General features: G+C 52.2%; 1 protein-coding gene across 1 annotated transcript in view; it reads right to left on the bottom strand.

Moving 5' to 3' along the window:
• The window catches only part of PCSK6 (proprotein convertase subtilisin/kexin type 6), a 42,977-nt gene that overhangs the window by 22,372 nt on the left and 7,914 nt on the right, over nucleotides 1-12,691 (bottom strand). The window contains exons 3-7 of the mRNA XM_064157981.1: nucleotides 8,181-8,291; nucleotides 6,718-6,861; nucleotides 5,971-6,047; nucleotides 5,167-5,255; nucleotides 1,521-1,693 (exon numbers count right to left, since the gene is read on the bottom strand). Coding sequence (XP_064014051.1) covers nucleotides 1,521-1,693; nucleotides 5,167-5,255; nucleotides 5,971-6,047; nucleotides 6,718-6,861; nucleotides 8,181-8,291 — 594 coding nt within the window. The remainder of the gene's footprint in view (nucleotides 1-1,520; nucleotides 1,694-5,166; nucleotides 5,256-5,970; nucleotides 6,048-6,717; nucleotides 6,862-8,180; nucleotides 8,292-12,691) is intronic.

Here is a 12,691-nt window from a genome sequence, read left to right as displayed (position 1 = left end):
GTTGGATGTGGGAGGCAGAGCATCTCCCTGCTCCTGCAGTTTGGCATAACAAAGATAAATTTCTCCTCGTTAGCTCGGGAATTAATAAGGTGTGGCTGGAAGAGCAAGCAGCAAGATGACAAAGGACCCCAGTGCCGTGCTATCGCTAATAGATAACGGTTGTTTTAATGTTTCCATTAAAAACTCAATTTTAAGGATTTATAACTCAGTTGCAGCTCTTTGCTTGGGCTAGAGGTGGTGGCTAACTCTCTGCTTGCAGCTCCCCTTGTTGTTTACAGACAAGCCAGGAGCTGAGAGCTGTGCCTGCAGGATAGTAGCTGCTGCAAACACGGGTGGCATCCGGGCCATAGAAACAAGCATCCCCAAGCAGCGGGGCCGTGCTGGGCAAGTACCCTGATCCCCACGGGAAAATAAAGTCTGAAAAGCAGCTTGTTCTTGGTGTTTCCACGTTGTGAACTGCCCAGCACTTCAGTGGGTTCCTCAGCAGGCTGACTGCCCTGGCAGGAAATGCAGTAAATAGTGGGAAAGCCACTCCACCCTCTTTGCAGATAACAGGCAGCGTCGCCCTGACCCACGGCCACCCTCGGTCCCAGCCTGTTGCAGGCACAGGCAGGAGAGGCAGGGAAGAAGCAGAGAGCTTTCCAAGCCCAACTTCGGAGTGCTGGTGGCAAAACCTCAAGCCCAAACTGGCCAAAGCACATGGGGGGCACCCCTGCAGAGACCTGAGGCACCAGGACACTTACCCATGGCACTTGCAGAGCTGCCAAGAAAGTGTTGGTTTTTTTTTTTATCCAGTAGCAAATATTGGTTTTCTTTTAAAGCACCCTAAAAGAGAAGGGCTGTGGGAGGGTTGGGGCATCCCCAGCAGGGATTGACAGCTGCCAATCATGTGTGTTGCCAGCTGAACCCTCTCTCTAGAGGACTTCAGGCACAATAATCTGGTTTTTACCTGCACCCCCATGACTCGATCATATGTCACGTGGCCATGACACAGCCACACATTCTGGGAGAAGCTAAATTTGATGTGACAGGATACTGGGAGCTTGGGGAGATCAAAGGAGAGGGAATGGAAATGTCAGGGGGAGTGGCTGCTTGCCTCCACACTAGCACCAGGAGGGGTCTTTTTGAGGTGCAAAGTCACCTCCTAAAACCCACTTTGTGTTTCTCGGTCCAGCAGAGCTTTGCAACACCACCTGGCGACTGCCTGTCCTTGCCAGAGCTCTGCCCAGTGGCCAGCCATGCCAAAGGGTACTGCTAGGGCCAGCCACACTGAGGGGTCTCTCCAGGGCCAAGCCATCACTGAGCACCTCCCTCTGTCACCACCCTCAGCTGTAAAATCCACCAGAGCTCTTAGGGACACTGGGGAAAACTAGGAAAACTTAGAGATGATTCACTCCCCCCCGCCCCCAGCCCTAATGCTGGCATCGCCTCGGGGCCAGCACCGGCTGCGGCCCCGGCATGCGTTCCCCAGGGGGCAGGAGGAGGAGGGCGAGCGCGTCTGGGCGCTGCAGGATGCACACCTTTTTAATGCCATGCTCAAAAGCCTGTTTGGCCAATAGACCAGGTCCATCAACTGTCTTCCCATCATCATCTGGCCCCCAGCTCGCGCTGTAAATGTCAATGTAATCGGGTCTGATGCCAAGCGACTTCGCTTCAACAACATCTGTTACATCGCCATCTAACATACGAATGCCTAAAAGCACAAAAACATCAGACATTAGGGCTCGATGGCTTGGATGGAAGTGTGAGGATTGCAGTCAAGGGGCTTTGTTAGAGGCGGCGCAGAGCGCACAGCTCCGGCAGCCTGCAGTGGCTTCAGCCCACGGCCCCGCGTGCTAAGGAGCCCGGCAGCGGCGTGCTGGGAAGCTGCCTGGGAAGTTCTGGGTGTTGTTGGCTCCAAGGCAAGTGATGGAGAGGGAGGGGTTAAAATTAACATTTGCTAACTTTCCTTCAGTGGGCAGTGGGAGTGGTGCTGTACTCCCTGGCAGCAAAGCCCCCCCCTAAGAACCTTTTTTTGCTCCCTTTTAATTCTTTAGCTAAATTGTTCTCCATCTGGAAGGTATTGGTGTTTCCTGAACACTCGTGGACAGTTTTGGGCACAAAGATGGGGTGAAGCCTCTGGCCATGAATGGGAATAACTGTGACCATTCTGCAACCTCATCGCTACCTAACTGATGCCAGCGGTGCCCAGGATGGGGAGAAGGCCCAGGAGAAGCCCCAGGCCATGATTTGCACAGCCAGAATCCGAGCCAAGACTCCAACCCATGGTGGGCCAATGAGGCCACCTGGGATAATCTCACTCTCTTCCACCTGGGCATGTGTAGATTGGCTGGCCACAGCGGTTCACAGGCAAAGCTCAACAGCTCTCTCGAAGAGACCTGCTCATCCCCAGCCTCCAACTGCTGTAATGAGAGTGGCAACTCCCTCTGCTCCCCATTGCCCTTGTCCTCCTGAATTACCTCCTCCACACGGCAGGCAGAGGCTGCTGGGCACTCCAAGAGGCTGCCCAGAACCAGCCCTTCCAGGAAAAGAGGTGATGGAAATTTCAGCATTGTATTTTGCCAACCAGGGAGAGTCTGGCTTATAAAAATGCACTTCCCCTTCCACATGGATTTTTCTTAAAGCAAACAAATGCAGGCAGATGTCCTTAACAGCTGCACTCTGGACACCAGTCAACTCAAATACCTCTTTCCGACACTGCCCCTTACCAGCCAAAAACAAGCTTAGAAATATAAAGCCAGGGAGCAGAGCAGTTCCCAAAACTTCCTCTCTGTGTCATGTTAACAAGAAAACACGAGGAGAAGGGGTGGAAAGCCAAGCCTGGTGTCTGAGCTGTGCTTGACTGCAGTGCAGCAAGTAAAACCAACCAAGGGATTCTTTTTAGTGCTTGCTAAATGTGGGCATGTTCATCTGTGAGCCCAAAGTCAGATCAAAGTTAGCTCCGAGTCAGGTCTAAATCAGTCCATAGCAAACCCAAATTTATCTTCAAGTCTGCCCTAAACTGCCCACAGCCACCTAAAATCCATCCCAAAGACAACTCAAATTTAGCTCAAAGTCAGCCCAAAGTTAGGTCTAAGTCATCCTAAAGCCAGCCCAAAGTTAGCCCAAAGTCAAGTCTAAGTTAGCCCAAAGCCAATCCAAATTTAGCTCAAAACCAGTCCAAATTTAGGTCAAAGTCAGCCCAAAGCAGCTCAAAGCCAACCCAAATTTAGGTCAAAGTCAGTCAAAAGCTGCTCCAAGCCAACTCAGAGTCAGCCTAGAGTCAACCCAAAGCCAGCCTATAGCCACCTCAAAGCCAGCACAGTGACAACCACCCATGATGCAGGAACTTCTTGATAAATAACAGGGAGCAGAAGGGAGCAGGGAAGGATGCTGCAAAATAAAAGAGCTCTTTGATGAGGAAGGAGCAATTCTGGCCTTTAAAGTGAGTGCTTAAGGAGAGGGGAGAGAAGGAGGAAGAGGAGGAATGGCACGAGCCCTTTTTGTTTCTTGAGCAGCAATGTGTTTTGCTCAGAGCAAATGAAAAGCAATGCAAGAGCAGTGAAGAGCAGCCAGTAAAATTAGATGGTAGCTCTCAGAGTGTGACAAATGGACTTCCCCAGCAAGTTGTGCTCATTAATCGCTACTTTCTTTCTGTAATCCATCTCACATCACTCTCACTGCAGCATTTCCCTCCACCATCCCAAAGTTCATATGCCTATGGACTTTGTTTTCCCTCTTCCTGTTGCAGGAAGCCTATGGCCTTCAGCCCTCTGCCAGGTGCCCTGTCTCACTCAGCACCTCCCCAGCACACCCCCAAGGCAAGGCACTCATTAAAGGGAGCAAATTAAAACGAGACCTCATGGATTGTTATAAAGCCAAGACGTAATGCTTGACTGCACGGCTGCTGCAGAGAAATGGGCTTGAAAAGGAGCATGAAGGCAACTGCCTGATCCTGCAGGATGCAGAACTGCCTGAATTCCCTCTGGGAGCTTTGCCATGCTCTGCTGCTGCTTGGTGTGTGCTTGGAGATGTTTTTTTTATTTTAGAGGCAAGAGGCCATCAGGGATGGGATGCTGCAGCCTTTCCACAGCCCCTGCCACTCCCCCATTCACCCTTCCCAGAGTTATTTCTTCCCTTAGGGGATTTTTCCAGCACGGGGAACCACTGACAGTGCTCAGGCAGGAGCAGGACTCCCCACTGGCACCTATTCCAGAAAGGCAGAACCATAACAAAAGATGCTTCTTGTACAGTCAGGATGAACATTCTGAGAGAAGGAATTTAGCCCTCAAGTCACCCAAAGGTGCTTGGGTCCATGCTCTCGACAGTGGCATCTCCCAGCATGGGGTGGTAGGTTGCAGTAAAATCCTCTGTACTGTTCCAGCTGTCTGTGAGATGGAGCTAAAATGCCCAGCAAGGACCCAGCTCCAGGCATCTTCCCCCTGCTTGGTCCCACCAGCCATGCAGAAGGGACACTGCACTCCTTCCCCTAACCCCTCTTGACATCTCCACCTCCTCAGCAGCACAGAGCAGCCTCAGTTCAGACCAGCCTCCAAAACCAGTTAGGCTAATGGCAATGAGCCCTGTAATGCCAATTGCCATCGGGCTCCAATTTGAAGATAGAGATATGTTTGCTTCCCACATGCTGTGTTGTTGGAGAGACTTGGCAAAGGTCCCTCTACCCCATGCAGCTTCAGACCTCCACCTCCTCAGTGTTTTCCTCATGAAGGTATTTTGGAGTCTCCCCAAAACCCCCACTCTGAGCAAGCTCTTCTGCAGATATCAATCTCATGAATGAGCAATTTCAGTTCTGAAGCCAAATCATCACCTCCAACCACAGCAGCCCCAAGCACAGCCCCACTGAGAGCAGCTGTGGACTTCTAGGATGAAGCCACCACACCTTGATCCTCCTATATCCTCCTGGCAAGCATGTAGTCCAAGCAGAAGGTTTCCACCCCAAAATACATCAAGTGGGAGCCCTCTGCACTCCGTGTCACCCATGCTCCTGCAAGCCCCACTGGAGCTCCCTGCAGCTGTGGCACCAAGGAGGAGATGCTCTCCTGACAATATCTAGGGGGCCAGCATCCCACCACCCACCCCAGGAGCCTGTCAGTAGGACCAGGATGACCACGGTCGCACAGGGGGACAGCAAAGGGCAGGGGAGCTGCAGGCAGGCGCCAGCCTCACCTCCAATGCGCGCGTTGTAGGCGATGCCCACGATGCAGTACGAGTTGTTCGCCGCTGCTGCCACCTCCCCTGCGCAGCGAGTGCCGTGCCTGCAGAGAGAGACTCCCATCAGCCCATGGCAAAGATCCCTCCAGCCACCCAGCACCCAGCAAACAGCCCTGAGGTCAGAGCAGTGGACCAAAGCACTCAAAGAACCACAGAGCCCTTACCCAAAATCCAGAGCAAGGAAACTTAAGGCAGAAAGCAGTTTGCTGTTTGCATCTGGCGCCTAGATGCAACTTGCTCTTTGCACCTAGATGCAACTTCTCTTTGCATCTTGCACCTTGGCCCAACTTACTCTCTGCTTTTTGCACCCAATGAAACTTGCTCTCTGCATCTTTCTGCCAAACACGATTTGCTCTTTGCTTTTATACCTAAATTCAAGCTGCTGTTTGTATTCCCATGCACATGGGAATGTGCCACTGTGTGCCCATCCTGCATTAACTGAAGCCCAGAAAGTGCATCCAAGCTTCAACATCTAAGCCACCCAGCCTCACAGTGTAATCCTCAAACACTGTGAGGAACTCCCTGGTGCATCAATCCCTGGCTTAAAGCTTCATTAGCAACCAGGGTAGTTGCCACAGGCTGGATCTGCATTAGACAACAGCTCTGTGCCAAGCCCATAACCCTGTGTCCTCTTCAGTGCTGGGAGAGGCAAAGGCCAATGGACCTGGAAGTCACCCCATGAGGGCACACTCAGCCCTGGGGGCCCCCACAGACCCTGACCACACAGGCACCATCTCCCTGGCACTCAGCATCACGTACTTATTCTCGTTGCTGGCGTCGTAGCGCGGAGTCGGGTCGTGGTCGTTCCCATTGACATCGTAGCTTGCGAGAGGGTCCTGAAAACGTTGTCACCATTAGATTCATTCACCAGCACAGTGTGGGACAACGTGGCCTTGGCAGTGGTGTGGTCCTGTGTCACCTGCAGCTACTGTGGTGGCCAGTGGAGCCGAGACAGGCAGGACATGCCATTTTCTCCTTAGTTTCTCGCTGTTTGCTCAGGGTGAGTAGATTGGTGCTGCAAGCCTGTCTCTTTCCCAAGGGAAACGTCCTGCTATCGTGGGGACAGTTCCAGCAAACCCCAAATCCTGCTGGCTGCCCAGCGCTGTCCCACCATCACCATGGCCATTTAGGGTTTGAGCTGGAGCTGAGCAGGTTCATGCAGGGTTTTGACTCTGCCCTGGCGAGCCAGAGGGAGGTGGCTGCTTCCCAGGCAGCTGCAAAGGGAGGTTCCCCCCAAACTCCCTCGACTAAAAACCTCATTTCCTTCTTAAAAACATCTCCAGCTTTTTAAAAAAGCCCTTTTCCTTCCAATCTGCCAATGCACAGACCTAAGCTGTGTTTACACACTGAAATTCTCGAGAAATTAATTCACTGTGAGAGCCAGCCCCAGCTCATCCATCTCCAGCCCACCCATCCTCAGCTCATCCATCTCAAGACCACCCATCCCCAGCACATTTATCCTCAGCTTGTCCATCTCCACCCATCCAGCCCCAGCCCCCAGCTCACATAGTTTTGCAGGAGGTCGGGGTGATTCCTCTCTATGCCGTCATCAAGGATGGTGATCACCACGTTTTTGCCAGTGTAGCCCCTCTGCCAGGCTGCCAGGATGTTCATCTCCGACCTGCAGCGACTGTTCTTATCGCTGCAGTGCTACGGGGTGGGAAAAGCACAGCTGCAAAAGGGCTGCAGCCCTCATTTCAGCCCATCTAAGAGAGCAGCCAGGCTGGGAGCCCGTTTAACCAACCAGAAAAATGTATTTACATCCCAGCCCCTGCCATACAGCTCCTAGATTTGTTCTAACTTGGCTCCACTGATCACAGTCAGCCAGCAGCAGTTAATCCAGGCAACGCTATCTCCCTGTTTTTCTTTTCCATTTCAGGAATGGGAATGGAAATACTGCAGGCTCGTCAGTTTTGAAGGGCTCCTTTCCTTTCCGTGCTTAATTTCCAATGAATTTCCCTGTCAAACACAGATCGATGGAGCAGGCAGGAGAAAAATGGTATTGCAACCAAATGGCTGCAGCTCTTGGATGGGTAAAAGGCAGCAGAGCTGCTCCCGAGCCTTTGCTGCGCAGAGCAGAAGGAGGGGCGGCTGATGATGGCGAAACACTTCAAACCAGGCTCTCCTCTCTATCAGTTCCTGGTTTTGAAATCCTGCTGCCACACACATAGAGCCACAGAATGGGAGAGGTTGGAAAGGATCTCCGGAGATCATCCAGCCAAATGCCCTGCATCACCCAGGATCACAGCCAGATAGGTCTTGAAAGTCTTCAGAGAAGAAGACTGCAAGCTCTCTGGGCAGCCTGCTCCAGAGCTCCAGCACCCTTCATGCCAAGATGGAGCTTCTGCATTCCAGTCTGTGTCTGTTGTCCCTTGTCCTACTGCTGGGCACCAGTGAAAACAGACCTGCCCCTTCTCAACACCCAGCTTCAGATATTTGTAAACATTAATGAGATCTCCTCTCAGTCTTCTCCAGACCAAACAGCCCCAGCTCTCTCAGCTTCTCCTCATCCATTCAATGTCCTACTTGCCTCCATTGGTCACTCTCTAGCATGCCTCTGTCCCTCTTCAACTAGGGAGCCCAGAACTGGACACAATACTCCAGATGTGGTCTCACCAGGACACAGCAGAGTGGGGAGGAGAACCTCCTTTGATCTACTGGCCACACTTCTTAATGTACCACAGGAAACTGTGGGCCTTCTTGGCCACAAGGGCACATTGCTGTCCCATGGATGACTTATTGTCCACCAGGACTACAAGGTCCTTTCCCGTGGAGCTGCTTTCCAGCAGGTCACCCCCTAATCTATCCTGGTGCATGGCATTGCTCCTCCCCAGGTGTCCATCTCTGCCATGAAGGTGTTTCATCACTGGCTGTGCTGAGCAAAGGTTGGTGATGTGTTTGATTAAAATACATCAGCCCTCCTTCAAAGCAACAGGTTCCTCCCAGGGCAGCAGTGGAGAGATACCCACCAGGTACCACATGTTGGGCCACACCGGGTCATTGAAGGGCAGAGCGTGCAGCTCGCCCCGGGCCTGCCTCTTCACCCTCCGCTTCACCTCCTGCTGCTGCAGCCAGTCCACCTGCAAGAGAGCTGTGGGTCAGCATCATCCATGGGCACAGAAGTAGGCATCATCTGTAAGCCTAGACCCCAGAATTGCCTGTGGGCACAGAGCCTGGAATTGCCCACAGGCACGAAGCTGGGCACCATCCGTTGATTACAGAACCCAGCATTGCTTGCAGGCAGAGTGCCTGGCATCAGCCCTGGGCACCTGGCACTGCCTATGCATACTGAGACAGGTATTACTAATGGACACAGATCCTAGCATCACTCTTGGACACAGAGCCTGGCACTTCCTGTGGACTCAGAGCTTGGCACTGCCTGTGGACGCAGAGCAAGGTACTACCCATGGGCACAGAGCCCAGCATCGCCCACTGACACGGGAGCAGCCTGAACCGCAGCCTGGAGCCATTCCACGCTCCAGCAGAATCCAGTGTCCTCAGCCAGAGCTGCTGCGGAGAGAGCAGCCACGGCTTAGGGGGGAAGGCTGGGCAGACAGACAGACAGACTGAGCTCAGCTCCCTGTGGGCTCCAAGCCAGGGCTCAGCAAAACCCTTCAGCACAAATAAGGTCACCTCCCAGCACGTGTCTGAGCCCCCCTGGCCCCGGCCAGCCCTGCAGCACGCGCTGGGGTCCCGCTGGACACCAACCACATACTTCAGTGCTTAGGCAAAGCGCTGGAGGAGGCTCAGGTGCTTGGCTTCAGCCCGGGGCCAGTCCTGTCCCTGGCCAGGAGGCAGCAGCCGCAGCTCAGTGCGGTGACTTCAGCGCCCAGCTCTGGAGCTGCTCTTCCTTCCAGCTGCTGGTCAAATCATAAACCTGGGGGCTCCCCCCCAAGCACTACCCCTGTAACCCACAAACATAGGACAGCCACGGCAGCCCTCAGGGGACGTGGCCCACTGCAGAGAGGCTTTTCTGGCACTGGCTGCGGGCAGGGTGGCCTTGGGGCCGACCACTCTGACATTTGTTTGCTTTCTGCTGGGGCATGACACGAGAGGAGATCAAACGGGAAATGAGCCGGAAAAGGCCAGGATTGGGAAACGCTGGTGCGTGCCTGCCAATGGCGATGGTTTGGGAGCAGCCACATCTTGTCCTTGGTCAGTGTTTCCCCCTCCAGACCCTTTACTGCCCACAGCAAGGGCTCTCCTTCCTTCAGCATGGAGGTGAAACCCCAGGTGCTGGAAATAGATTGCAGAAGAGATTTACAGACCAAGCCTTCCCGCACGCTGGTGCTGAGGGCAGAAGGGAAGCATCGGCTGATGAGCTGGCAGGGCTCTGTGACACATCCCTCCCTACCAGGCGCTTTCTTCCCTCTGGCTTGAGGTCTTTAGGGAATGGCTGAGCTGCTCACAGGGATGTGCCTGTTCCTAGGGCTAAGGGTTTTGTAATGAAAAGAATAAAAAATCCCCAATGCAGGTTTCTGTGGGGCTCGTTTATGTGAAGCCATCAGCTGAACCGAGCTCCTCTTGCATGCTTTGTAGCTTGCTGCCTTGGGTGGAAGTGGATGGGGAGCTTTGGAGATCAAAACACCTGACAGTTGCCAGCCTAAACATATATATATTAAAGGGAAAAAAAAAAGCTGCTGAAAGGAAAATAAAATCTATTGCATAGAAAAATGAGTTCCCTTGGCTGACAACAGCAGATTGCTTTGCTCATAAAAGGCTGGATGTGGTGGTTTGGGTGTTACCCACCCCACACCCCCCACACACACAGTTTGGAAATCACCCAGACTAGACTCAGCCAGCTCTGGAAATTTGAGTGAAGCTTATATTTAGAGCTTAGCACAATATACAAGCAGATATTTACAGTATATACAGTTATAGACAGAAATAGACAAGGTAAAAGGTAATACAGAAACACGACAGCCCTCCCAGAAACCTGAGTCCCCAGAGGGGCTCCCAACCACCCTTCCACCTTCTCCCACCCCTCTCAACCTTACCCCAGATGTTGCTTTGTACCCCAAGGAAGAATGGAGGGTCGGCCAGAGGGGTTAGGAAGCAAGTGGATTAATCAGAGATGGAAGGTGAGGTTAGAGAGAAATGCAGCCCACAGCCCAGACAAAGAGTGATTCCCTTATCTATGTTTGGATTCTTGCTCTTATACCTCTCAGCAAGCCTATGAGTGAAGTAGACATCACCACTGTGTCACTTTCACAGCCTGTGATCTAATCCTTCTCACCAAAACATTCTAGCTAGCTTCAAACTAGCACACTGGATGTAAGTGTTGGAAACAAAAACACAACTTAAGGGTGCAGTTAAATAAATAGATAAGCACACACACATCAACTGGAGGATATGGCCCAGATTCCAGCATCTCTTCTCAAACAGCTCTCCCTGGCAGCACTACTGTGGGTCTCTCTGTCTGAGCCACAGCTATTGCCTTGCCCTGGAGCTTTATTAGATGCAGGAACCGTGGAAGATGTGGGATTTTGTGAGGTTTGCCAGGAACTGTGGTGCCTCCTGGGGGGTGTCTGCACCTCAATCAACCTCCCAGTCAACTCTAGCACTGCCAGCTGGGAGCTGGTGGAGGAGTCTTGGGTGGACCCGGAGAACTCAGCTGTTTGATGGCACTGATTTCAAGGAGGGGTTGCTAAATTGATGCGGCTGGTGTGGGATGACAGCAAGTGTGGGGGAAGGAGCCTGGGGCATCCCTTGCAATGGATCCCACAGCTTGTGAAACTGGATCAACTTACATCACACAGCTGGGGTGGGGGAAAACCTCAGAACTAAAAAAAAAAAAATACAAAAAAGAATAAATGAAGTCTTTTAGCTACTAGAAATGGCCAAAAACTGTTGCAAGACAGGCCTGAGCTCCATCCCTCCATACCCTAATTATCTCTTTCACTAGAGAGGTTTGAAGTCCTCCTGGATGTGATCCTGAGCCACCTACTGCAGGTAACCCTGGTTGACTAGGTGATCTCCAGAGGTCCCTTCCAACCCCCACCACGATGGGACTCTCTGATGCTGGAAGAACATGGTGACCTTGCATGGCACCCAAGGACCCTGTGAGGAGGCAGGGAACAGCGACAGCTCTTCATTTCCCCCCTTACTTTGAGGTTTTCAGTAGGTGATGCCCCAGGGTCGCTCCACCAAATCCAGTACCCAGCACAGCAAGGACACAACTCCCTCTGCAGCTCCAGACAAGCAATAGCTTGATTGTTTCCGATGGATGTGCAGGAATTACAACAGAGATGCAGGACCACACACTTGCCAGTGTCGTCTGGCCAAGAGGGGAGGAGTTTGAAGCTACTCATTTCTCTGACGGGACCCAGGTGGTCAGAGAGGTGGAGATGCATTGCAAAAGGATTTGAGGAGCAACAAATTGCAAGGGGAGAAATCCTGAGTATAAAGGAAAGAAGTCTTTGGGTATAGTGATAATGCCTGAGCCTGGGAAGGTGGCACTTTAAGGGCATGGTTTAGAGGTGACCTGGCAGTGGTGGGTTAATGGTTGGACTAGGTAATCTTAAAAGGCTTTTCCAACCTAAACAGTTCTGTGATTTTATGACAAACAAAATGGCTCCAGCATATTTGCCCAGCAGAAATAAGTAAGGTGGAGAGGTGCATGTCCAAAGGAACAGAGGCTGAAGCTGTGACATCCTCTAGTGAGAACTGAGAGACCAGAGTAGCGAGGCTGAAGTAGTAAGCACTGCAAGAACCAACAGGAGCATACCAGCAAGCTATGAAAGTTTATGGTGATGTGAGCTGCAAGGTGAGCCCATATGAGGGGTGGCACAACACAGTGTGACCCCATTCTGCATGCCACTGCCCCTCTAAGACTTGTCATCACGACACGTCCCCAGAATTGCTGGGTTTGCCACATCTCTCCATCACCTGCCACCTTGCTTGGCTCATATCAGCCCCAAGCAGGGGCTGCAGGGGTCTCTTGAGGAAAGAGGGGAGGCAAGAAGACTCCAGGTGCTGCTGTATGTTCACTGGGTCTGCCTCTCCTCAGCCACCCTCAAGACAGAGGACTTGGCCATGAGCCTCTTTTCAGGACCTGGTCTTCACACCACCAACCCCCACAGCAGAGTGAACTGATAAACAACAGCGCTGGGAACAATAGCCCCTGGAAGGCATGAACCACCCAACATCTGCAAAGGATTGGATTTTGCTGGGGCTTGGGGATTTCTGCAAGATTTCTACTCCAGCTGATGGCTCCTGCCTCACAGTGATGTTTTGGCTGTGTCTGGCATGCTAAGCTGCTGCCAGCCAAATGCCCAGACATCTCCAAAACGACTTGCAAAAGCGGATGGGAGAAGGGGGAAACATAACACATGCCAAGAGGTCTCGAACTTTGAGTGATAAGGAAGGATTAGGAGAAGAGGAGCTAATTGCTGTTGCTGGCAGTCCATAGAGCATGGCAAGGTGAATGTTAAAAAGACTAAAGCCAATTGATTTGGTTTGCATTCAAACAAGACTCATT

The sequence above is a fragment of the Pogoniulus pusillus genome, chromosome 17 (genome assembly GCF_015220805.1).
Source record: "Pogoniulus pusillus isolate bPogPus1 chromosome 17, bPogPus1.pri, whole genome shotgun sequence".
NCBI lineage: Eukaryota > Metazoa > Chordata > Aves > Piciformes > Lybiidae > Pogoniulus > Pogoniulus pusillus.
Note: the sequence above shows the minus strand (reverse complement) of the source record. Positions and strands in the feature narration are given on the sequence as shown.